Consider the following 25,409-nt stretch of genomic DNA (forward strand, 5'->3'; position numbering starts at 1 on the left):
GACTGATGAAAGAATTACACATAAAGCAGTGACACAAGAAGAGCATAAATAAATGGGGCGTGTCTGAACTAAACTGGATCTGGGTGACACACATAGCCCAACATCAGATGACTCCACTATAATAACAGGTTTCCAACTATTGACTAGTCTTATTGAAGGTTAATGAAATTATTTTCAGATAAACTGAGTAATCATTTCTCTGAAAAAGTCAAAAAACACTGTGCATAGAAAACTACGCCAGCCACATATTTAAAAAGCATAAGATTATATCTTTCAACAGGTCATTTTGTCCGTACGCCCGTCGAAAACCCAAATATCTTCAAAATACAATGATGTAATACAGAAAAGCAGCAAATCCTCACTTTGGACAAGCTGAACCAGAGTATCTGATATTCTGGTTGGAAACTCAGCTGAACTGTTCAACCACAAGTCTGAGCTTTACCTGGTCTATTCAGGTGACATAACAGGTTAATACCAACTATTCTAAACGAACAGTGCCTGTTATTGGATCACACATCACACCAGAGCTTCAATTAGGAATAATCCCTATTACTGTACAACCTGTTGGTTATTTTTTTACTGTGATTAGTAGATTAATCTACGAAATGTCAAAAAACTATAAAAAAGAAAAGAAAAAAAAAAACAGTTTAAGTGAAAGTTGAGATTTTCAAATCTCCCCATTTGTTTAAACGATATTTGGTTTACAGTGATTTATGACCAACCAAGCGGCAGAGCTTCACCTTCGACAGGCTGGAATACGCAAATATTTGCCTTTTCCCCACAACCTTTACTTAAAATTGACTGAAAAGATTAGTTGCCAGTTGACTAATCAATGAATCAGCCGATTGTTTAGTCTCTTGAGATGTTAAAAGAACAGCAGCAGCCCTGCCAAACCTGCTGGAACCTGTTAGTCCACACCAGCAAACAACTTTTACGTGTATTCGGTGCAAACACCAACCTGTTGCTCGGACGTGGATATTCCGACCGTCAACAACCGTCGTGAAACGCGTCGCGCTGCCAGGTGTCCTGGGGCTGAGGCAGCACCAGGTACAGGACCGGGACCCACCTCGGTCACGGGAGAGTCATGGGCAGAGACGAATCTGTGCAGGGCCAGGCCGCGGTTGGGCAGCACCAGTGAATTTCCAGCAGTTTGGGTCGTTGGAGGAAGAACAGACCGAGGCAATGGCAGCCCGAGGTCTACGCTGTTCTAACGTTTCATCTTATTTTATTTTTCATCTCAGCCCCAAACACAGAACAAAATAACAGCCAGGCAGGAAAAGACTGCACGTCCTTACCTGAACCGCTTTTTGGCAGCGCTCGTCTTTCCAGTCGGAGTCCGATCCGCTTTCACACCACGACCATAGTCCCGGCTCGGGGGTCGCACTGGTTCAGTTCTGAGGCGGTTTGAGCGTTTCGGGCTCGGACGGGACCGACGCTCGGGTCTGACTAAATTTTCTCCGAGCCGATCACCACACCCGTGGAAGTGGGAACATGGCAACAGCCTGCGCCGAGGGGTGCGCGCCGCTGGACGGACTCACTTTTTCTGTTTTCTAACCAAGACACCCGGAGACTAAACGTGCCTCCCTCGCTAAACCAGTTTATAGTCACACCTGTGCTCCATTACAGCAGGTAATGAGGTTTTCTCCAGCTTGGCGGAAGGTCTGGAATCGGTTGTGTAACCCACGGGCCAAATGGTACCGCCTGTCAGCCCCCTCAACAAAAACGAACCGAACGGGATACAGGAAACAAATATTAGACCCGTAAACCCAAACGGACCGCGCCTCGGGTCTGTTAAGACCCTTTTCAGTCCAAAACAGTTTCGTTCATTTGTTCAAATGCTCTTAGACCGAATCAGCCTGAAGAGCCATGAAACTACATGATTAGTGCTTCAGCTGGAGGTGGGGCAGCACATCTCGCTTTGCAATATTCTAATCTGTCACCGCTATAATCGATTATCAGTGTAATATATGACCAATTCTGCTGCAGGTCTAGTAACAGGTGGCAGAACCTGTGGAGCAGGGAGCCGTGGCCCCGCTAGGACTGGACTCAACACTGATATTATTATTTATCAATATGCTGCACTATTACACAAAATATTCTATTGATGTTCAGGGCAAAGCTGTTTGCTCCGCTATCTGGCTATTGATACCACTTCTGAAACACATTTCATTTACAAAACATTTATCAATTAGTCTATAACACCTAAAAAAATATTGAAACAGTTATGTAGAACCTGAAGTGTGAACTCAGAGCTATAAGGTTCAGGTTGTGCCTGGAGACAGTTCCAGACAGTACCAAGTCTCACCCCGGCACACCACAGTTACCTTGCAAGGGCTCATTGAAAAGAATCTCCATTAGGACAGGATGAATTTTTAATGGGGCCAATGAAAGGGAGCAGTGGGATAGGCTTTTCCATATCTCTGCACGAGCCATAATCAATGGAGGGAAGATGAAAGTTGCCCAGCCCTCGGTTTCCTTTCGGAGTGGCATGTGGTCAGATTAAGTCTAATTGAATTCACGCACACAGCAGTAGTTTAGGTGTGTCAGACCAATTTCCCCCTAAACACATTATGAGGGTTCGGATTAGCATAATAGCAGCAACGTGTTGTGGTTGGTTTTTCATTAGTGCAGCTTGGATTATTTTACAATGATCATTAGTGCAGCCTAAAAATAAAGCAATAACACCTTATTAATGCAAGATGTGTTATTCACACATTTGGTTGTTTTCAAAATGAAAAATAGTAAAATTTCACTGTGTTACAATTTCAGTAAATGGAATCACAAAAACACACTGGTTACGATTGAACAGCCTCACATTAAGTGTAAAAAACAACAAAAATAATCACAAATCTACAACTAAATCAGAAACACTGGTTCTTGTCTTCACAGTAATCATGACGGCTCAGTGCTGGAAATAGATACTGTGACCGTATGAATGATGATACACTATCACGCTGTTGCCATAGCTTGTTTTAAACACGACATAATCCTGGGTCAGCCTAAGATTTTTGCCATGTCATGTTTGCAGATGCTCAGCAAATATATTAATGATTGCTGAAGGTAGATGTGCAATGCAGCTTTAGTTCTACAAAATGATTTAGGAAACAGGCTGTTAATATTTGTAACAAGACTGATTGAACAGGGAAATTCTTATTTTTTCAAATTACATAACATGGAGCTTGGACTCTGCCTCTAGTGAGCAGAGAGACTTATTAGTCAGCTGAGAATCAGAGTCCTGGTGTCTAAAAGCACATCTTTGACCAATCAGGTCCCCAGCCCATTGCTTGGCAACCAAAAGAGGAGGGAGCAAATTGACACTGTAAAAATAGCACATCAATAGCCTGGTGTCTGAAAAAATAGAAAGACACTCGTGTTCGTGAGGCTATAAATAGCCTCCTGGAGCCTGGAACAGGTATGTGCCCAGTGTCTTAACTGTTTTGTGCCTGTTAATGAGACATTTTTGCCCTGATGCACATTCAGCCCTGGCAGTGCACAAGTAACAGAGCTCAAAGTACCGTAACAGGCAACTGAATGAAATCGTTTGAATGAGAGGGTGGTTTTGTGGTAAGGAGAAATAACAAGAGCCAACCTGTTCCTTCAATACTGTGTAAAAACCAGTCCAAACCTAAAAAACAGTTGGCACAGCTTCTCTTCGTCATGTGTTTGCTATCTGCCTAGATGCAAAATTACTATATGACCTGTGCTGCAATAATAAATCTGAATGTGCTGCAGCTACCACTAATGCGCATGAGTGAGTTTGCATGCCAGAGGGAATTTAGTGTTTAATGGCTGACATGAATAACTTGAATGATGTTTGATCATTTTTATATTATCACATAAAACATCCACATACTGCTTAGTGGCTGTATCTTGCCTTCACATACTACCTCATCACTACAGTGTCTTATTGTTAAAAGGGCTAGTACACATCTTTTGTGTAAAAGAAGACTAGAGTAAAACATGCAAAAAGCAAAATCGCCAGTGTAAACACTAAAAAGTGTTTATATGTGTCCACTGTTCACATATAAACACTTACACACTGACGATTTGGCCGTGTGGTCGAAACAGATCTTTCACAGGACCGTTCAAAGATGATCCCAGTCTGTGGGTGATCGAATTAACTGGAGATAATGGGACGTCAATCTGAAGCAGCTTCTCACTATTTTTATCTGCACGCTCCCTTTTTTTTGCCCACATGAGGCAACATGTAATACTTCCACTGTATCAAAGGCAATTAAAAGGTGTAGCAACAGCAGAACCTTAAAAGGCATTATCAGGGCCGTCTTATCCACCAGATATCTCCCGGGGAGGCTGGCCGTTGCCAGGGTAACCCTCACAAATGGCAACTGACGTCAAGAAGGTAGGAGAAATACCAGGGAGAGCCAGAACTGCTATGCATAATGGATTATTGAAAAAAAGGCCCTCTTGAAGAGTGCAAAGTGACTTAAAAAATGCATGCCTTGCTGGGCTCGCCATCACTTCTCTCTCTCTGGATGATGAGGGAAAAAGACATTGACAGTCTCAGGGTTTTACTTGCTGACCAGCACAGCTTGGGCCCCACTGGCCCAGTCAAAATGACCCATTCTGAGTCAGATTCTGCTGATGAATTATCTTGTTATAGGTCACATTGTGGTCTTTTTTCCAGATTTGTGAATTCTACATTATTTCTGCTGCTTGTGAATATAACTATTTTTCCTGAGATGAAATATGTGCATCTGTGTTTGGTTGTGAACATCTCACAGATCTAATATTCTGCTGTGTTCCAGAAGAAAATCCTTTCTTTATTTATTTCTAGTTCTTTGTACCCAATTTAAATATATGCTGTCACCATGCCCAGCAGATCCCTTGCTGGTCACCTTATGTAACATGGATGCACAGTGACATTATGCATAGATTCTCACAGGTGATCACTTCAGATTATGTTTAAGTACAGAACATAACTACCAGCAATTTACTTTGTCCCTGTGTTGGGTTCTTGTCTAATCGCGGTGCTATAGTTGGCACATGATAGAGTGTCACAGCAGCAGGTTGGTGAAGAGCCCTCATCCTTTCTGTGATAATGCCTCTTGTGTTGTGTTGGAATCGACAAACAAGACACCGATTGCCGGGTTTATAGGCCAAGGTTTGCTGATGGCAGAGGCCAAGTACCGTTGCTGTCCAAATTAATACAGTTGGACAAGATTTCCAGTAGAGAACTGATGGTGTCAATTTTCAAGAAGAGCTGACTGACTATCACACAAAATATTTCAATTAAAAATACAAATTTTCATTTTCTTTAAATATTGAAATTTAAAAAAAGTTTATATTAATGGAAAATTATGTACAAAAACATATGCAACAGAACAAAAAATAGAAGCAGACATAATTAATGTTTAAAAGTCATAATAAAAATATACCTGCAGGATATGTCCATATTGAGGGCAGTATTAAATTGCCAAAAAAAAGGTGTCTATGGCAACCTGTCAAAACCTCTGTATTGGAATTGATATGTAAAATGTAAAAAATAGTCAAACACCAGGATGAGTCGGTCTGAGACCTGACTTTGGTTTCAGGGAGAAGCTGCAGAGGAAATGTGCAAAGAGAAGAAGTGAGAGTGTTTCAGTCCAGGGGAATCCCAGACACTTCTGTAAATCAGGGCAGCAACAAGCAGCACAAAGCATGAACTACCATGTTCTGAGTTTCCTAAGAAGTGAATCACACAAGTCGTGCATAGGAAAAAAATAAAGGAAGTGAGGAACAACCCTGATGTCCTAATTCCACACTCTTTTCAAATGCCTCATGTTGCAGCAACAACATATGACACTAGATAATCATTAATTTATTACCATGAGCCCACAATTATTTTGATTTGACATTTTGGCACACCACAGTTTCAGAACATAAGGTAAAGCAGGGGCCACAGCCCTTGATTTTAGACATATAGCTCAGACTAACAAGCTCAATAAAATATCTCTCATTGACTGGCGACTCTATTAATTCTGCAATTGTAGTTTAAATATTAGTTTTGGCACCACATCCTTCTCTGTTTCAGTTCAAGTTATGCTTTTAGTGCAGATTCTAAAGCATGAGACAGTTTTTCTGATGCTTCTTTGTGCTTATATCAAGTTTTTTATTTTAGTATTTACCCTGACAGTGGTGGTCCTCCTGTGCAGTACAACACAGAAGAATGAGAGGAAACATCAGATACTATGCTCAGTAGTTCAGACCAGAAACCAGAAACATTTAGAGAGATAATGTAAGCTCGTTTACCTTTTTCCAGTGCAGATGTGTAGCAGAGGAAGTGGGCGTTTTCTGCATACGTCCTAAATGGCATAGATTATGAGTCGTACAGAGAGCTGTGGTTTCAGTTCTTCCTTTCAGATGTGAGAGTAGATGCTGAGAGGGGGAGCAGTAAATGGAAAGAGGCAGAGCTGGAGTGTGAGGTAGAGAGCTGCTGAGTGGGAGGGTGAGCATATGGGGGCATGGAAGATGGGAGACCGTAGTATTTCTATTAAAGGAACAGAGTTTATTTCTCTGGTACTATAGTTACAGAAATTAGAGAGCAAGTTACAGAAAGGATCTGCTGTAATCTTCAGTTCTAGTAAGATTGTATGGTTAAGCAATTCTCACATTTTTATGTTTTCTACAATACTTAGTTTACGTGTGGACACAGCAGTTTTCAGAACGTATTTGACAGCTAAAACATCAGCATTGCTTTGTCATTTGAATATTCATGACTTTTTTCTTTATGACAATTTTTTTATAATTCTGACATATAAGTTGGCTAGTGTTTACTTCTGGGATCCCAGATGTTGTTTGTTTATATTTCATTTACCTTTATTTATTTGACTGTATTGTAAGAACTAATATGCTCCCAGATCCCAAATATATAATTTGTAATTTATTTATATATGTATGTAATTTAATTCTGTTACAGGACTTTGTTCATAAATCTTCAACAGGGAGGCAGATGTCTCTGTGGTCACTATACAGGATGACTACTACATCTGCTGCTGATTTCTTCTGTTAAAAGCTGGGAAAGAAAAGTCCAACCAAGTCAGTTTATCAACAAGGTGCCCTTTATTCATTGTTTGATTGCCTGGAAAGCACATTGTAAGTGCATTTGATGCAAAGAACACTTTTTAATGCTATAACAGCCAATGTTTTATAACCCATCTTCTATTAACTGTCATTTGTTAGCATTTGTAGTGAAAACCATGAACTGTGACTATGAAGGAATTCAATCTGCACTGCAATCATACAAATGCTAAAATATCTGAAATATGCACATTCAAAAAATACAATAATGTCCACTCAAGTTGTTTTTCCCAAAATGAACTAAGCTTTGTGTTTATACAGTATAAAGTATCTGGTACAGTTGTCTCACTTTCTTAGTGCTTGTGGAAAAGTGCACACCAGCAATCTGACACAAAACTCCTCTCAAACTGCTCTTCAAATCCAGGATAGATTTTTTATGACTAATGACACATCTAAAATTATTGAATTTTTTTGTATAATCAAAACTGACTTTCACGATGCAGAAACAACACAAAAACTAGATCTCTTGCATTAATTAGAGAACTCTGTGCCCATAAAAACCTCTCTTCGTGGTTATTGAAAGCTCTGGCAACAATCTACTTGACGGCTTCACTCAAACTTGATTCCCTGGGCCAGAGGAAGATCCTTGCTGTAGTTTATTGTGCATGTTGACCGCCTCATGTACTGCTTCCATGAATCACTGCCGGACTCTCTTCCACCTCCTGTGTGTTTCTCTCCACCAAAGGCTCCTCCGATCTCAGCTCCACTTGTAGGAATGTTGACATTCACGATGCCGCAGTCGGATCCTTTGGGCCCCAGCCAGCGGAAAACCCGGCCCATATCTTTGGTGAAAATGCTGCTCGACAGGCCCTGCTTGACCTCGTTGTTCCAAGCAAAGGCCTCTTCTTCTGTCTTAAACTTGAGGACATACAGGATAGGGACAAAGGTTTCTGTATGGACAATGGGAGCATCATGAGCCAGCCCTGTGATGATGGTGGGCTCCACGTAATTGCCAGGACGGTCCATGACCTTTCCTCCGCAGACCATGGTGCCGCCCTGCTGCTTGGCCTGCTGAATAGCTGCCAGATACTGATCCACAGCTTGCTTGGTGTGTAGAGGCCCATACAGTGTGCTAGGATCCCAGGGGTCTCCGATGCGGATTTGTTTGTACGCTTTGACGAGTCTGTCGACCACTGTGTCGTGAACACTTTCATGCAGCATCAGCCTCCTGGTCGTGGTGCAGCGCTGGCCAGCAGTTCCCACAGAAGCAAAGACAGCGGATGGCACCACAAGATTCAAGTCAGCATCCTCAAACACAATTATAGCATTGTTTCCACCAAGCTCCAGCAGCTTGCGACCGAACCGTTCCTGCACCATCATGGCCACCATTTTGCCAACATGGGTGCTGCCAGTGAAAGACAGCAGATCCACACGCTCATCCTTCGCTATGGCTGCGCCAATATCGGCACCTCCACAGGTCATGGAGCAGATTGCACCAGGTAGGTTATTCTGCTCCAACACCTCAGCCACAATCTTGGTTACTGCAACACTCGTAAGGGGTGTGGTTGGAGCTCCTTTCCAGAGGCAGACGTTGCCGCAGGTCAGAGCGATAGCATTGTTCCACCCATAGACAGCCACAGGGAAGTTGAAGGCAGTGATGATGCCAACAAGACCAACTGGGTTCCACTGTTCAATCAGAGCATGGCCTGGTCTTTCTGACGGCAGAATCGGCCCGCCGATCATTCTTGACAGCCCAACAGCATAATCGCACACATCAATGTACTCCTGAACTTCACCCACTCCCTCAACATATATCTTGCCCATTTCTAGAGACACCAGGCTCCCGAGGACTTTGATCTTCTTCCTAAGTGCATCGCCAATCTGCCTCACAATCTCCCCTCTTTTTGGAGCAGGAATATCTGCCCAGACCTTCCAAGCCTCCTTTGTCTTCTGGACAGTTTCTTCATACTCCGCCAAAGTCGCCTGAGTAACTCTGGCGATCGGCTCATTGTTGGCAGGGCAGTAAGACGTGACGACTTCCCCGCTGCCACCCCAGTTCCCGTTGTAAACACCATGGTTGTCCTCAGACAGACCCAGCTCTTTCAGCCAGGAGTATTTGGGTTGGTTGATGAGGAGGCCTGACATGGCTGCTGACTGCTGGCAGTGGACAAATTTATTTCTCAAGAGGAGCCTGCTGTGCCGGGCAAGGGTCAGGGTGAGGCAGCGCTGCATGAGTGCTGCAAACAAACCAAGTTAAAAATTAATTTTAAGTTTAAAAGGTTTAAAGAACATTTATAAATAACCTTTGACATAACAATTTCCTCAACCTTTATTTTATCCAACAGACAAAATAATAAATTTAAAATAAAACTGGAAAAAGCAGCATAGTTCATTCCAATGCAAGATATATATATATATATAGCCAACAGGTGCAGTAAAGGAAATGTAAGCTTCAGATATGACTTTTCTATAAATAAATAAAGGAGCATGTAGGGCGCACAGTAAGTTGCTTAGATTCTTATCCCTTATGCAATATTGTGGGGGGCTGGAGGTTCACTGGTCCCATATTCATTCTGCAGCATGACAACAGAATACAGATCAATAAGAACTATGTTCAGTGGCAGAAAGGGCAAGTCCTGCAGCAGATGTTAGGGCCTCCACAGTCTGGGATTCTGGAATTCTTGGGAGAACCTTGACAGACTGTTGTAGCATATGGGTTATTATATGACGCTTTAACATGGAAGCAGGTAACTTCACCTACATAATTACTTCCACTTTGGACAACCAGCTCTTCACCTTATTTATAATATAGCAATAGTGCTAACCACACGAATAGCCTCAATTTACTTCGAAGTGACGTTTGGTGACCGAGATCAATCCCGCTGCGACTGAAGGTCCCGCAGTTCACGGTCTCTTACGTCGTCGTACCGTCTCAAAACGTGAGCTACGCCACCTGCACACCCGTTACCGATCATGAACCTGCATTTATTCCACTTATACACGGTTTTTAAACTCACGTTGCTGTCTGGTCTACAGGGCCACGTCCGCCGCACGCTGTGGAAGCACTTTAGGTGACGCCACAGCTAAGACGGAAGTGCTGCCGCTGTGCTACACTGTGATTGGACAGCGGCCCGAGGCAGTGTGGCGCCTGCTTTGTTCCGCTGACCCATGCTAACGGGGTTCTTTGTTGTGATTAGCCGTACAGCGGGTTTGTTTCGGTTCCGATACATATATCAAGAAAGCAGCTGCAGTGATCATTTAGAGGATGAGTGGCGGAGTGTATGGAGGAGGTGAGTGAGAATTCACGCTCAAAATAAAACGAAATATATGTCCACGTTGCCCCGTTTGTCAGTAGCTTTAGCTCGCTATGCTAACATCTAGCTCCCCGTAGACCAAAGCTAATGCTACACACCTGTTATCATTTTAAACTGCCACGCGTCCAGGTACACCTGAATTGCTCATCACTTTAGGTGCTTCGAACTGTGATATAAGCTTACGTTGTTCATGCTGCCATAATGTGAGCCTACCGGCACCGTTAGCTCGTTGGCTAGCGAGGAAATGAATGAAAGTGGGCTTTCCGTGCTAACCCAGTCGTGCTAGCGTATATGTCGCCTACTTAGGAGCGCGGATAAACGTCTCCAAGAATCTGACAGTGTTTGACTTACAGACGGAGCATAATATCTGAAGACAGGTTTCCCTTCCTCTTGATATGTATCGACGAGAGTTTCACTGTTTCTGACATGAAATAATGTTTAATAAATGGATCTTAACGTTACTGTCACATTCAGTAGCTTTATTACAATATCCCATGTGTACTGCAGTACTAATGTTATACTGCAGTACAGTAGAACAAACAAACAGTTTGACATATTTAGTGGAGTGAACTGGTAAAGTGGAGGATCTTTCAGTTCATAAACTGACATGTAACATTGGTTGTTAGTTAACTTATTATTCTACTTCGCACCAGATGTGCCACCTTATTATTTACTGTGATTTCCCAAAGTGGACCATGTTAGTACACAATGGACATTTTGAGTCATTTAAAGTATCACCTGAAGAATGTGAGATACATAAATCTGTAGGCCCTGAATACTGTGCAGTGTGTTTTTTACTATATAAATCATTGCAATATAGTGTGAACCCATAATAGATTAATTACATTTTGGTAATTTCATTTCATTCAATTAATTATGTTGATGGTATTGTAAACAGTTCTCAAACTCAGTGCGGATCATCTTTATGCCACATCTTTGTATGACCATTGTGGACACAAGCACAGACGTCTGACAAATCAGCACCAACTCTGTTGCACCATAATTGTAATGGCAGAAATATTATCATCAACTGATGGAAAATATGACTAATAAGCATTTTTGTCTTTCTATTAATTTGTGTACAAAACAGATTTTCAGGGATGTATTTCTTGAGATGAACTTCTCTGATTTCTGCAGATGAGGTTGGAGCTTTGGTGTTTGACATTGGCTCTTATTCTGTAAGAGCTGGCTACGCAGGAGAAGACTGTCCCAAGGTAAGTGAATCATTCAAATGACCTGATTAACTATGTGTCTTTTCTTCCTCTGTGCATCTTCATCTTCCCTCCAGGGGGTACGCCAATGTCACGAAATGAGGGCTGTTACCCTGGAGACAGTTGGCATAAATTGAGTTCAGATCATTCTGGAGTACTTGCTTGGTTTTGCTTCATCTGTGCTTTAGGCAGAGATCTTGATTGTGGAAATTCAGTTTGATGAGTGAAGTGTCATAGATGGACACTCATTTTCTCTCATCAGACTGTAGCCTTATTAGTGTAGTGATAACAGTTTTATGCAAAAACCACAGGATTGTAACTATCCTAGAATGCCCTTGTCTGAGCATTTGATATGTGTGTATATATATATATTCTAGGTACTGTATTAGCTCACTGTCCTTCCTGACCTACAGTGATGTAGTTATTGCCCAGCCCCTCAAATACTGTCATTTTCCTAGACTTGGGCGTGATATGTAATGTTTCCTGCTGGTGTTAAATTGAGCTGCTGTAATAGGAAAAACCAACCAGCTAGGTATTTTTTAGTGTTTCCAAACGGCCGCACTCTTTATCCTCATAACTCAGCGGAGCATTGCTTCATATTTCAGAACCTTTATTCAATTTACTGTTTGGGATGTAGATTAACTTTTATCAAATTTGTGCTTTGTCTCACTAAAAAGGAAGCTGGTGGTAATGATAAACCAGGCACGTTAGAAAGTGTCTTGATCTCCATTGTGTTGGTTTTGTTTCGGCTCGGCTCAGGCGGACTTCCCCACAGTGATTGGTGTGACCCTTGACCGGGAAGATGGCAGTGCTCCTATGGAGACGGATGGTGACAAGGGCAAGCAAAGTGGCACCACCTACTACATTGACACCAACCAGCTGAGGGTGCCCAGAGAGAACATGGAGGTCATGTCTCCACTCAAGAATGGCATGAGTGAGTGTTCAGTCGATGTGTCTATTATCCAAAGGCCATTTTTGTTGTGTTGCATCTGTTTTCTTTATCATAGATGGTAACATCATGTACAGACAGAATTTGGTTCATGTTCAAATATAATGGACTAACAGACATGTTACTAAATGTTTCTGCTGTTGATATGCATTGCTTTAGAAAGATTCATAGGATTTTTAAATATGATAATTTGTGTGTTGATTTTAAGTGCACAACCCTGATTATTCATGTAATGTAAACTCAAGCAATGAACCTTTTATCATCCCATTTGCTAAATCCATACCTATAATTGGGCTGTTTGGCTTCTTTCGTCTGTCGTTTTTGTGAATTTGTCACAACCGCGACTGACGTAGAGATGACTGCTGCTTATCATGAATATTAATGAGGTTATTTGAAGACCAAGGTAACTCATTTTCATGAGCTCTCCCATCTAGTGCCTCATTTACATAGTCCACTTAAATGGCCTATTCAGGTTAGGTGTGAAGTGAAACCAACCTGGAGGATAAATTTTGAGACTGAAGAAGCCACTTGGATTAGCGCTGAAACAGATATCTTCACGACTGAGAATCTTCGTGGACCTTGATGGAATAGTTGTGATCATAATTTTCCTCCTGTTACTTGTTTATCTAAAGCTAGCTGTGGCTCCAGAACTGTCCTTGGCACTTAACTGGCACTGACCAGTTTTGACCTTATTTTTCTCTGTTGTCTGTGATTCAGTTGTTTCATTACAGTCTTAAAGTTTCAAAAATGTTTTCCATTTTCTGTTATTGTGCTGTTTTTCTTACATCAGTCCGACATTCAGTTAAATTATCGTGTTTCTCAAAATGACAGCTATTATCTAGGGTTTATCTACATTCACATCTGTACATTGAACTGCTGATTATTTATTTAGCCTAAAAAAAAGTCAGAAAACTTAAGATGGTGAATTACAAGTTGCCAGTTTTACAATTTGTCCACCACCCACATTGTCCAACATCTCAAATGATATACAAATCCTTCCATCAGTGAAACTCTCACTAGTGAATCAGTTATCAAAATTGCCTAGAATTCAAAGGATAAACGAGCACTGCGTTGAGCTGACCTAGCTGATGATGCGCATCAGAACCTGGTCCAGTCAAGTTTGGCTGTGAGACTATTTAGAAATGAGTGTGACACCATTCTTAATTGCAGCAGAACAGCATTGTGGGGCTGCAGGCTCCCTTAGTGGGCTGACCTGGAACATTGGTGCCTGGTGCTCATATTATTATCTGTTAAAGCTCATCAGGGAGCTAATTGCTCTATTTTCTCCACCATCTGACCTAGTGATGATGACGAAGGATACATGTTTTTCATGATGCTGTTTTATTTTTTGTACGCCTGTAGTCACAGATGAAATAATGATATACCATGAGAACATAGCTGCTGAAGAATCTTTGTATTGTTGTCTCTACAAAACACCTGAATTTTCCTGCAGGTTTGTACCAACAGCAGTGCACTCTTTCCCAAAACGAGGGGTGGAATTTGAACATTAGCTGTTATGCTCAGCTAGTTGTTTGTCTGTTGTTTCCCCCTTTATGATAGCCAAAACAGTAAATCGGCAGTAATGTTATGGTAATTTCACATTTATCAAACATGGTCTTTGTTTGTCCTTTCTGCCCTGTTTACAGTTGAAGACTGGGACAGTTTCCAGGCCATTTTGGATCACACCTACAAGATGCACTTCAAGTCTGAACCCAGTCTACATCCGGTGCTCATGTCAGAAGCATCGGTGAGTTGGCTCAGTAAATGTTTTATTTTCAGCACGGATCCTCATCAGCTCACAGAGAAACATTAGTTTGTGTTGTGCTGCCAGTGATGTGTTATGAGTGGATTAACATATGTTTTGTGTCTGCAGTGGAACACAAGAGCAAAAAGGGAGAAACTAACAGAGCTGATGTTTGAACATTACAACATTCCTGCATTTTTCCTCTGCAAATCAGCTGTGCTGTCTGCGTATCCTTTACTAATTCACTTCATCCAGAAAAAGATGGGTCATAGCTAAAATGTGTAATTTGCTAATTTGCTAATATTTAATTGTCCTTTTACTGAGGAAAATTAATGCCATTTCTCTGACGGCACGTCTGTTGATCAGATATTCTGTTGTGTCTGTTATATGTTGAACTGGTTTACATTTCCTTCACTCTGAGTATCCAAGCTTTGCAAACGGAAGGTCTACAGGCTTGGTCTTGGACAGCGGAGCCACACACACCACCGCGATTCCAGTACATGATGGCTATGTGCTGCAGCAAGGTTATCAATAAACATGACATTTACATTATATTCATTTAGTATTAAAGGAATGGATGGTGAATGTTCAGCTTTTCCTTAGTTTACATATAAACCAGGGAGGGAATACAACACTGAATGAGAATAGTTGAATATCCAGATGCTTCTCCTCTGATTTATGTTGCCACCTGCTTGTTGGAGCAGGAATGTCAGACCTACCAATAAAGCCAACTGTTCCTACAAACGTTCAGCACTGTAATGAACTATAGGTGGACAATAATGGGCCATTCAGCTGCCCTTTACTGCACATTTGTATGAAGTTAACTGATAAATGAAAAACCATTTATGTAATTTATATTAAAACACTCCCTATGTATTTTTAGGGGGTGAACATTTGCAGAGGACTGTAGATTAGCAGTTTAATGCTTTGTGGTACAAAGCTGTAGTGAGACAAAAGGTAAAAAGTAATCTGGTGGGTCAAATGGCACATGAACATGTCCCTGTGTGCAACTGTAAATAGAGTTGATATATAATAAGTAAACATGGCAGTGTTGCTTTGACTCATGTGTTCTTTCTTCTGTCTGACAGGCATTGTCAAATCACCCCTGGCTGGAGACTTCATGAGCATGCAGTGCAGGGAGCTGTTCCAAGAGTTAAATGTTGAAATAATCCCTCCTTACATGATTGCATCAAAGGTGAGCTCTTCTGAAGCTAAACTGCCCCTCATTGTAATTGGTGGAATGAGTATGCCTCGACCTTCTCATGGTATCATTAACTGGACAGGGAGAAATATTGTTGGGTGGTGTTTAAATTGGAATAATAATTGACTGTCAAGTGTGTATTAAACTCTGTTGTAAGTTTTAAAAGTGCTATATAAATCAACTGTATTACTATTATTATTACTACAGGATGCAGTGCGGGAGGGTGCTCCAGCCAGCTGGAAGAAAAAGGAGAAACTACCTCAAGTCACTCGCTCATGGCACAACTACATGTGTAATGTAAGCTACAAAAGTCTTAGACTCTTTCATGACCACGGTCAGAATCCTAAAGTCATATTTATTAAATCTTCAGAAATAAGTGGGTCTTCTGTTTGAATGTGTTTGTTTGCAGTGTGTGATTCAGGACTTCCAGGCATCTGTGCTTCAGGTGTCAGACTCTCCATATGATGAACAGTAAGAAAATTATTTGTATGAATGCATCTTTTATATATGTATTTCTACACCTGTTAAGCAGCCTCCCACTATTTCTAACCTTCCTAGGCACTAGCAAAGGACCGGTGTAGTTCTAAAACCTGAAAGTATTGGAGCCATAGCTTCTCACACATCAGTATTTTTCCACATGGTTATTAATCTGCAGAAAATAAGATTAACCCCTAACGAGCCAGCACACAAATGACACACTTCTTCCTACAGGGTGGCTGCACAGATGCCCACAGTGCACTATGAGCTGCCCAACGGCTACAACTGTGACTTTGGGGCAGAGAGGCTGAAGATACCAGAGGGGCTGTTTGACCCCTCTAATGCTAAGGTGCGTGTTCGCTCAGCAAACACCATTAGTTTACATTTGGTATCTCTGAATCAGGACAGTCAATCCTGTTATGAAAAGTTAAAGTTTCCAAATGTGTCACTTTTGCTGGTGTTTTATGAATTAGTTTTTAGTTTTGTGACTGACTGTTTGTTCTAATTACTCCAGGGCCTGTCTGGAAACACCATGTTGGGAGTTGGCCACGTGGTGACAACCAGTGTGGGAATGTGTGACATTGATATTCGGCCAGTGAGTATCTGAATCTCAGTTTTTATTGTGGCTAAAATAGGTTTATTGTACTTGTAGCTGCTCCAGTTTAAAGGTTATTTATTTAGCTGATAGTCCTAGCTAGATTAACTTTCACATTATTGACCAGGTAAATGGATTTTCCTCATTTTTTTTGTGATGTAAATTTTGCTTGCTAAGATTTTATGGTCAACAGGCTGAAATACTATTAACAATAACGTACGTTTTCATTTGTTCTACTAAGGACATTTACCTTTCTCTGGAGAGTGTTGACAGCAAACCACTAACTAAAGTGTTTGTAGATAACAGAATATAAATGACAGCTTTTAGTGATTAAACTAAAATTACTGGACATGTTTCACGGCCAGTCAGTGTCTCTGTTGTACTTCAGTGTTGCTGTTCAATTGTCAGCACTCCTCTTAAAAACAAACTCTGACCTGCTGTATTTTAGGGTTTGTACGGCAGTGTGGTGGTGACTGGAGGAAACACGCTCATTCAGGGCTTCACCGACCGGCTGAACAGAGAACTGTCCCAGAAAACACCTCCAGTAAGCTGATGCTAAATACTGATTTTCCTTTCTGTGGAATTTTCCATAGGTCTGATCTTATACTATATCACTATGTCCTACATGAACATGTTTGTCTGATTGCAGAGCATGAGGCTGAAGCTAATAGCCAACAACACTACAGTGGAGCGCCGCTTCAGTGCCTGGATAGGAGGCTCCATCCTGGCATCACTTGTAAAGAGACACACACACACACACACACACACACACACACACACACACACACACACACACACAGCAGCCAAATAAAAATGTTCTGTATCAACAGTTTTTAATCATAATTTTGAAATGATTATAGCCAGTTAATATTAAGGTTCAGGAGATTCCTAAATAGGAATAGGCGGGTATAGATGATGGATTTGGACAGTATATTTGTGGCCATTTGTTTTCCAATACAGTCACTAATCAACACGGTAGATTTTAGTTCTTCTTCAACAATATTCAACAAAAATATTTTCTGTCTGCCAGGGAACTTTCCAGCAGATGTGGATCTCCAAGCAGGAGTATGAAGAGGGAGGAAAGCAGTGTGTGGACAGAAAGTGCCCTTGATTTGATGCTGAACCCTTCTCCCCCACCACCGTCTCTGCCAGAACCTTAACATCATAAATCGTTCAGTTCTTACCCCAGACTCAGGAACATCTCTGAAAGATCGGTTTTGTATGAATTGCTTTTAATACCAAGTTTGTCCCTGTGCCTGTATGGGATTTATTGTAGAAATCTGACAAAAATCATCTACAATATCAAATGTGTCTTTGTGAAGAAATGAGGTTTATGTCCTAACAGTCAGTCTGCTGCCTTAACTTAAAGTGGTTGGTGTTTTTTGGAAACCAGGCATCTTTAAAAAGTGAGTCACATTGGCATGTACCTTTTGATCAGAACAAAATTTGTTCTGCAAGGTTTTTGCAGAACATGGACACTGGGTCAGCAACATGCAATTGGTGGGACAAACTCAGTTTGGGGTAAATAATCTTTTTACTTTTTTTTTTCCCCCATGTAGGAAAATAGTGCTCACCTGTGTTTATTGGTGTCAGCTCAAATATGTATTTAATTTTCACTTTTGCTTCATTGGCTACGTGGTCTTTTAAAAATAAAGTCTTTTTTGTTAAATGATTTTTAAATGAGTTTGTGATAAAGTTGTAATTGGCTTTAACACAAATGGTACTGTGAATATTTTCATTTGCATTGAAGCATCTTATGTCACCCGTCTGTGTCAGGACTAGCATGTAGTTGATGTTAAACAGTTAAATCTAGGGTCACATGATCCCAAAACCTTTATTAATCAGCCTGACAAAAAAAAAAAAAAAAAACACTCAATAATCAGGTGTGTTTTAATAAGTATGAAAACAGTGGCCAAAACATTTCAGGTTGATTTACATAGACAATAGTTTCCAATCATCTTCAGTTGTTTGAATGGAGCTGATTTCAGTCTGGCAGGTCCATCTATAATCAACTTAGCAGATTAAATGTAGAGAGGGCTTTGTGCCTGGACAGCTGTTGAAGTTATAACAAAATGGGGCCTTAAAATTTCACGATGAGGGAACTTTCATCTCAGGAAACCTCTCCTTTAGTTTGACGAGCCTTTTCTTTTCAAAGTTTGCTTTCCTGGCCTTTTCCCGAAGATACTTCTCTATACGCAACCTGCAAGACAAACGTGACCCAAACAAAAAAAAAAAGTCACTGACCATAAATTTTGATAACTTTGGGTTAAAACTACTTTTTTTTTTTTTTTTACTGGAGAGCGCATGGTAGTAGATGTGTGTGATGCAGCATCTTACCTTATATGTGCCTGAACAAACTTGGGTGTGTAGAACTTCTTACGCATGTATCTTTTATTCATGTACCAAGGAATAGCATACTCTTTGAACCGATACCTGAGGAAAGGAAAACAACATCCATATGAGTGAGACCACTTCTCTGGTTCTTTCTACTTGTTACCCACAGAAAGTCAAAAGTCTGCTCTGCCAACACTTAGGAAGTTTGACACCAAATCTGAAGAGACAATAGAATAGATATTTGTCTTAAATGTGAAATTCCAGTTCCGTTTTTGTTAATCTCCTCTCATGAGATGTAAACCTGTCTGTCTCCACGTAGATCTGTAAAATGACCTGGTTCCCTCACCAGTAGACATATCCCAAAACGTTCTTCCTCCAGGCTCCCGGCCTGCCTTTCTCCTGTCCCGTCTGCAGCAGGCGTAGCGCCGTCTCTCTCTCATTTACCACTGTCTCCAGCCTGATCATTGACCGTTCAACCTGGGAGGTGGAAGACGGAGAAATTTGACGTCACCGTTGACCCACTCTTTCTAGAGTAATGGTGGAGATAAAAGTTGAACTTCATACCAACCTTCCTTAATCTTTCTGGACTCGGCATCTGAACCCTTTGTCTTTTTGATTCCTGTTCAAGTGTGAGCAGCATGTTCCTTTCTTTCAGGAGCACGTACCTGAGATAGAATAAGAATAACTTACGCACAGCTGCTCAATATTTACACGGGAAGCACCAGTACGGGTGTGACTTTTACCAGAGTTTGTGTAAATCCTCGTTGCTCTTTGTTCTCAGCTGTTTGGCAGTCCATGGTGCACCTACATTATTATGGCAAATGAAAAAATAAAGGTCGAAATTAGACTTTAGTTTTGGCGGCACTGCTACACACACGTGAAATATATATATTTCAACTTTATGTTTCATTTCCAACACATCCCTAAGGGTTTCCTTTGGCCTTTATGTACAGTGTATCACCAAAATGATTCTGATGGCACACAGAGGTGCCTGTAAAGCAGAACAAGTTTCATTAGAACAACCAGCAGACCATGCAGCTGTTCTCAGCCGAATGCTATTCACCTGACTTCACAGCTGTCTCTCCCCAGTTCTCGGGGAAGTCGAAGAACTCTTCCAGCCCCCTTCTGCTGATGGTCGTGTGCAGAGTCCGACACTGAGCCGCAGCGCAGATGGGAGCGCACCAAAACTTCTCTCTGGTGGGTGCAAAATAAATTCCCACAGTAAGACTTTAAGGGATAATCCACCCTACGCCCTGAAACAGGTGCTTCTCAAAAACAGCATCCAGTACTGTACTGAAGTGCTTGTTGGTTTATGCGTCTATTTAGAGAATAATGGTAAGAACAGATGGGCCTATTGTTGAAGGAGTGTAGAACATCTCAATCTGATGCCAGAGGTTAGTGCCACCTCCTCACCCCTGCAGGAAATCAATCAAGGAGATGCGAGGTCTGTTTTCCTGTTGGGCATCCTGAAAGTCTTTTAGAGATTAGCCTGCAGGCTGGGGCCTGTAAAAACCTTTATTCATTCAACAAAAGCCTCCAGACTCATTTTACAGCCCAAACACATAATACCGACCTCAGCTCTTCAGTCCGTCTCTAGTTTAGTCTCATGGACAAACGTCTGACGTCAGCGGCTGATTCCTACCTGTAAAGGTGAAACTGGTGTTTGTCCAGAGCAGCAGCGCTGTAAACACTGATCGCTGGGGATATTCTGACCACACGTTGAAACTGCCTGCAAAGACTCAAAACGCGTCCTGCCGCCGAGGACACCGCCATCTTTAACATCATCACCGCATTACCCGGCATGCATTTCCTCTTATGATTTATTTGCACGAGAAATAAAAATCGTTTCTTGGTTTGAATTTTCTTGTGATTAAAACACAACATTAGTGTTGTAACGTTACAAAGAAAAGTTACACCATAATACAGTTAAACTACATATAAAAAGGAGCCGTCCAGGTGACACTGAAGTTAGCTTCCGTTTCGTAAACGATTGCACATCCAAGTTAAAGCTTTAACGCTATATGAAATTTACTGTCATACTACTACTATTATTATTATTATTATTATTATTATCACTATTATTCAAGTAAAAATGTCGCACCGCTTCCCCCTCCAGACCAAGTCCAGATCAAAATCATTGTACTTGTTAAATCTGGACTGAAATAACAAAGCAAATTACGTCTTAAAACACCGTTTTCAGTTTTCTTTTAACGACGTATGTATGTACAAGTCTGCTACAGTGGTTTCTGATCTGTCCACGGTGCGGTCTGGATGGGAAACGTAGTAAAACTGGGGGTGAAAGTTGGGAAACCTCACGTTGCCTTTAACCTCCTAACCGGAAGCTAACTTCAGCAGCCCGCCGCTTTGCCCTAACTAAACATGGCGGTTTCGGCTTCGCCTCCTCATTGACGAATCACAGTCCGTGTTGTTGCGCCGCGGTCCCACAGTAGCTATGGTGGGCATGAGCGTCCTCAGGGCTGCTGCTGCGTTTGCAGCCAGACTGAGTCCTCTGAAATCTGGAAATGCTGCAGCGAAATTACTCACTCGACAAATCCCACGGACAGAGCAAGGTGAGGGACACCGTGGCCGCTGGGAGAGTGAGAGGTTCGAGCCCAGGGGCCGTCTCTGGAAATGACCTTGTTAGCCTGCTAACACGAACTAGCTGCTAACGTAAACCTTTGTCTGTAAAGGGCATTTAAACTGCTTTTAGAGAACTAAAGCAAGCGGCATTGTGGTATAACTGGCCTATGAATTGTTCTACAGTGTTTTAATCAAAATGTATGATCAGTATAATCATATTCAAAAGTTCACGTAGCCTATAGTTTGTGTATTATTGGCCACAAGATAGTTCAGTCCATTCAAAGGTAAGACAAAACTTTGATGAGTATCATTAGATATAGACAAATATGTTGTGTTTTAATCTTAGAATAAATGGCAATGCAGTGTTTAAGACACTGGTTGTTATGCATGAGCTCATTCTGAGCACAAGACTAAAAATGCATGTTACAGTTTTAGGTTTTGAAATGCAAAACAACACATCTGACACCTGAAACTAAACTATTATTTAGGACACTAAACAGCAGATTAATGAATAAGGACTATATTCATTATTTACGTCACATATCAAGATAAAGCTATGATAAATATCATAATAGGGATTTTGTCCATGGTATCCTATTATTGACACGTAAGGGGATTGTATATAATGAGGCACTGGACACTGAAACATTTGATCTATATGACATACCAGAATCACAGTCTGTCTAGTCTTGCAATTTCAGTGCTATGATAATATGGTACCTAACTGTAATTGATACACACTGGACCTAAGACCGCTCCTTGTTTTGCTTCGCAGTGGCTATTCGTTGGGGCCATGGAAAGAAACTGTTTGTCATCAAACCCACTGAATACTATGACAAGAGATTTCTTCATTTATTGGTGAGTATTCAAGCACCATCTCCGTCGCTGTCTGTGATCATGACAGATAAAGGGGATTGTCCGCGCTCAGAAGTCTGTGGTGTCATGTGTAGATGGTAAGATGAGTCGGTCGGCTTTTATAAACGGCGGTGTGGCAAGTCAGGCCACTGAAGTGAAGCTTTGCTGTTCAGAACATGATACTGAAAGTCTGTAACATAATTTTACTTAATTTCTGCCTTTCCAACACCCAAACAAGTTTCAGACCTGTTCTGTATTAAATCCACCTATTAAACATGCACATTGTCACGCTTATTTTAGATCATGATTGTGCATGCTTATGCCATATTCATATTTCTCTTAAAGATGCACTATCCAGAATCACTTACAGTGAGTTCAGTAATAGAATAAGCCTACACACTCGAAACTCTTGCATTACATTCAAATAGTGAGCAAAGCTTTACTCTGTGCTTCTATGAAGTAGAACATGTTGAAATCAAAGTCTCCAATACCTTTATGTAACAATAACAGTTAGCTTAGTTGGATCTTCAGTCTTGATCGCCACTAATGTAGAACAACATCATAATTGCTTGATCATTTTTTTGCCTTTTTCCACAGAGATATTACATCCTGCTGACTGGCATTCCTGTGGCTGTCTTCGTCACATGTGTGAATGTCTTCATTGGTAAGTATGCATGTGTTGTGTTCACACTGCGTGTCAGTGTTTTTAGTTATTTTTCATTTGATGGACTTGGAATAGTTTAAGATGTGATTTAATATATAAATCAGTTAAGTTTTTAAGTTTTATTTTGAATTTAACTGGTGTGTGATTTGTGTTGTGAAGGTGAGGCAGAGCTGGCTGAAATTCCTGAGGGTTATGAACCTGAGCACTGGGAGTATTACAAGGTATACAGCCTGCTGTTCTCTCATTAGGTCTTAAATGGTTTTCAGCTCAAGTTTTTGTTGCAGTGTCAACATTTAAAATACCCACTAATGTCTTATGTGACTGGTTTCTGCAATTTTCAGGTCCAAGATATTATATTTGAAGTGTTACACTGTGTCTACACGTACTTCCATTACGATTTCCAGAGAGGAGCCTGTGCACTATTCCTCTTCCGTGCAAATGCTCATATTTTAGAGAAATTTAAAAGAATAAGACCTAACAGTGACTAAATTTCCTCAGCTATTTGATTACTATAAAATCAGTGCTATAGTTTCTGTGGCGTTATCAGCAGAGTGTCTTGTGGTCATGCTAAAGGCATGCTAAAATCTCCTAAAAATGAGTGCTTAGTTTAAGCCAGAGGATGGTTGTGAATATGTCAGGATGTCACATATATGTCTGATGATTTATGATGAAAAGACCCTTAAAAGGACCAATGGGCTGAGGCAGACCTGAAATAAAAACATTACTCTGAGACTTGCGCCTGTCACATTAGACTAAAACTGAAATAGTTGAAAAGTTTGACAATCCTGCATTTCGCCTGCACAAAATGCTTCTGCCATTATTATACGCTTTTGTCTTCTTCCTCTCGTTGCAGCACCCCATCACCAGGTGGATTGCACGAAACATCTGTGATTCTCCAGTGAAGGACTATGAAAAGATGATGGCTGCAGTCCAAATAGAGAAAGAGAAGGCAGATATGAGGTGAGTGGTGGCACCGGTGTCATCTGCCATCTGAACCCTGTCATGTATGAAGTTTGCGCCGGTGGAGAAATTTGTTTTTTTTTTCTATATGAAAGCAAAACATGAACATATCTAGATCAATGTAGAAATATCACAAGCATGTCAGACATATTTGTATATAGTATAAAATAAATTGATCAAAGAGAAACAGGGCAATTAAAAAACCTTAAACCTTTGTCACGAATTAAGGATAAAACTAAACCCAAACCAAAAGGCAAAAAGGACCAATGATAACTTACATCTGTTTGTCATAAGTTAATATTTGCGTTGGCGATAAAAGAGTTATTTGTTAGCAGCTCCTTCACACACTAAAAGAAGGGTGTTTTATCTGTGGCATGTAAGAGAGGCTACCATAAGCACTGTTTTATCAATTCACTGTTTCTGTCTTCAACAGGTTGGCACAGTTAGAGGTGCGTCGTCACATGAGGCACAAGGGAGACGGGCCCTGGTACCACGTGGAAACTCTCAACAAGGACCTCATCGATCAGAGCCCCAAGTCAACACCCGACAACTAACCCCAAGTGATCTGCCATCAGCACATTGTGCCGATCAGTCTCACTGTTTGTACATTTTTTTCCCTTCTTGCATAAATAAAATATCTATATGTACTCTGATACTGTGGCTTCTGATGTCTTTACTGAGTTCACATGCAAAAAATGTCTTTACGCTTTCTAAAGTACAACTGCTGCATGTAAATGGCTTCAGTTACTGGGCTGCTCAGTCAGTGTAAGTGTGTCCCCTCACAGCAGCAGTGTCCTGTGGTTAAATCCACTGCCTGGAGTTTGTACCTAGTCCCTGTGTCCATGTGGGTTTCCTCTCTGTTCTAGTGAACTGGAAACTTATGTGGATTTAGAGAAGTTTTTCTGATCTGTGTGCATTTTAACCATCTCTTTAGTTTTTTTTTTAATTGACCATTCCAACCCTCCCACTAACACAGGAATTTGAAAAGGTGTACCAAATGCAGTTTTGCCTCTTCTGTGCTAGAATGTGGGATGTGTTGATTCAACTGGATGATGGTTCTGGAGGCTGATGTGTGCTCTCTAAAACAGTTCCAGCAAAAACAAACCTTCATGAATGAGGAATTATTGCAGGACGTTTGCATTTTATTGCCTCAGTCGCAATTAGACGTTTCCAGTCCGTAAGTGTAACATGTATATAATATAATGTGACACCTCAATTGCTTAATTTTTGCAGGCGGTAATATTGTCCAGCTGGTGGTAGAGCCGAGCAGACCAGATGTTCGCTGTCTGGTGGACAAAAGGCCTCTCAGCAGATGGAGGGTTATTGAATTAAATCACATCTCAGGTGTGATGCAGGAAATAAAAAAGCTTTACTTTAACAAGAGCAACGACTTTTACAGATGAAGGATTTTGCTGCCCTCCCAGATATTGCAATTAGACGCCATTAGGAACGAAGGTGTAGTTTCTAACCATGTTTTCCTGGATCCTGGAGGGGAAAACATGGTCGTA

General features: G+C 41.1%; 5 protein-coding genes across 16 annotated transcripts in view; 2 read left to right on the top strand and 3 right to left on the bottom strand.

Moving 5' to 3' along the window:
* LOC113129326 (guanine nucleotide-binding protein subunit beta-4) overlaps positions 1-6,386 on the bottom strand; it is a 20,532-nt gene extending 14,146 nt beyond the window's left edge. Inside the window, exons 1-2 of one of the 5 annotated variants that reach the window (XM_026305256.2) lie at positions 1,296-1,636; positions 959-1,100 (exon numbers count right to left, since the gene is read on the bottom strand). The gene's annotated coding sequence lies outside the window, so the exon portion shown is untranslated. The other 4 variants (XM_026305257.2, XM_026305254.1, XM_026305255.2 and 1 more) reach the window with 4 other exon arrangements.
* On the top strand, positions 6,342-18,181 carry actl6a (actin-like 6A). Of its 6 annotated transcripts, none has more exons than XM_026305248.1 (15): positions 6,342-6,445; positions 6,917-7,092; positions 11,469-11,545; positions 12,302-12,476; positions 14,138-14,238; positions 14,365-14,462; positions 14,665-14,759; positions 15,324-15,430; positions 15,644-15,733; positions 15,846-15,907; positions 16,148-16,262; positions 16,428-16,508; positions 16,957-17,052; positions 17,158-17,244; positions 17,539-18,181. In XM_026305248.1, exons 4-15 carry the CDS (start codon positions 12,359-12,361, stop codon positions 17,617-17,619), a joined length of 1,131 nt encoding a protein of 376 aa, XP_026161033.1. In that variant the 5' UTR covers positions 6,342-6,445; positions 6,917-7,092; positions 11,469-11,545; positions 12,302-12,358; the 3' UTR covers positions 17,620-18,181. The 6 variants fall into 6 exon arrangements, with proteins under 6 accessions (XP_026161033.1, XP_026161034.1, XP_026161035.1 ...); XM_026305249.1 differs by having other exon boundaries at positions 6,917-7,035; XM_026305250.1 differs by having other exon boundaries at positions 6,354-6,422.
* aldh7a1 (aldehyde dehydrogenase 7 family, member A1) lies at positions 7,041-10,114 on the bottom strand. Of its 2 annotated transcripts, none has more exons than XM_026305244.2 (2): positions 10,035-10,114; positions 7,041-9,254 (listed from the first exon to the last, which is right to left on the bottom strand). In XM_026305244.2, the coding sequence occupies exon 2, from the start codon at positions 9,247-9,249 to the stop codon at positions 7,627-7,629; it is 1,623 nt and encodes a 540-aa protein (XP_026161029.1). In that variant the 5' UTR covers positions 9,250-9,254; positions 10,035-10,114; the 3' UTR covers positions 7,041-7,626. The 2 variants fall into 2 exon arrangements, with proteins under 2 accessions (XP_026161029.1, XP_026161030.1); XM_026305245.2 differs by having other exon boundaries at positions 9,865-10,095.
* A 198-nt stretch (positions 18,182-18,379) lies between the features above and the next one.
* mrpl47 (mitochondrial ribosomal protein L47) lies at positions 18,380-21,305 on the bottom strand. Of its 2 annotated transcripts, XM_026305601.2 has the most exons (8): positions 21,222-21,305; positions 20,485-20,615; positions 19,906-20,036; positions 19,586-19,646; positions 19,411-19,507; positions 19,189-19,319; positions 18,846-18,941; positions 18,380-18,708 (listed from the first exon to the last, which is right to left on the bottom strand). In XM_026305601.2, exons 1-8 carry the CDS (start codon positions 21,303-21,305, stop codon positions 18,597-18,599), a joined length of 843 nt encoding a protein of 280 aa, XP_026161386.1. In that variant the 3' UTR covers positions 18,380-18,596. The 2 variants fall into 2 exon arrangements, with proteins under 2 accessions (XP_026161386.1, XP_026161385.1); XM_026305600.2 differs by lacking the exon at positions 21,222-21,305 and having other exon boundaries at positions 20,485-20,641.
* ndufb5 (NADH:ubiquinone oxidoreductase subunit B5) lies at positions 21,229-24,554 on the top strand. The gene is made up of 6 exons (XM_026305603.2): positions 21,229-21,412; positions 22,198-22,280; positions 22,875-22,941; positions 23,101-23,162; positions 23,795-23,901; positions 24,335-24,554. Exons 1-6 carry the CDS (start codon positions 21,295-21,297, stop codon positions 24,453-24,455), a joined length of 558 nt encoding a protein of 185 aa, XP_026161388.1. The 5' UTR covers positions 21,229-21,294; the 3' UTR covers positions 24,456-24,554.
* The last annotated feature ends 855 nt before the right edge of the window (positions 24,555-25,409 follow it).

The sequence above is a fragment of the Mastacembelus armatus genome, chromosome 4 (genome assembly GCF_900324485.2).
Source record: "Mastacembelus armatus chromosome 4, fMasArm1.2, whole genome shotgun sequence".
NCBI lineage: Eukaryota > Metazoa > Chordata > Actinopteri > Synbranchiformes > Mastacembelidae > Mastacembelus > Mastacembelus armatus.

Excerpts from the sequence above, each read along its gene's own strand:
- actl6a (XM_026305246.2), top strand. The coding sequence starts at position 10,283 with ATGAGTGGCGGAGTGTATGGAGGAG. Across the intron at positions 11,546-12,301 it reads CAGGAGAAGACTGTCCCAAG|GCGGACTTCCCCACAGTGAT; the intron begins GTAAGTGAATCA and ends GGCTCGGCTCAG. Across the intron at positions 15,431-15,643 it reads CTTACATGATTGCATCAAAG|GATGCAGTGCGGGAGGGTGC; the intron begins GTGAGCTCTTCT and ends TTATTACTACAG.
- aldh7a1 (XM_026305244.2), bottom strand. The coding sequence starts at position 9,249 with ATGCAGCGCTGCCTCACCCTGACCCTTGCCCGGCACAGCAGGCTCCTC.
- mrpl47 (XM_026305601.2), bottom strand. The coding sequence starts at position 21,305 with ATGCCCACCATAGCTACTGTGGGACCGCGGCGCAACAACACGGACTGT. Across the intron at positions 19,647-19,905 it reads AGAGACAGCTGTGAAGTCAG|GTGCACCATGGACTGCCAAA; the intron begins GTGAATAGCATT and ends ATAATAATGTAG. Across the intron at positions 18,942-19,188 it reads GTTTTGGGATATGTCTACTG|GTATCGGTTCAAAGAGTATG; the intron begins GTGAGGGAACCA and ends TCCTTTCCTCAG.
- ndufb5 (XM_026305603.2), top strand. The coding sequence starts at position 21,295 with ATGGTGGGCATGAGCGTCCTCAGGGCTGCTGCTGCGTTTGCAGCCAGA. Across the intron at positions 21,413-22,197 it reads AATCCCACGGACAGAGCAAG|TGGCTATTCGTTGGGGCCAT; the intron begins GTGAGGGACACC and ends TTTGCTTCGCAG. Across the intron at positions 22,281-22,874 it reads AGAGATTTCTTCATTTATTG|AGATATTACATCCTGCTGAC; the intron begins GTGAGTATTCAA and ends CTTTTTCCACAG.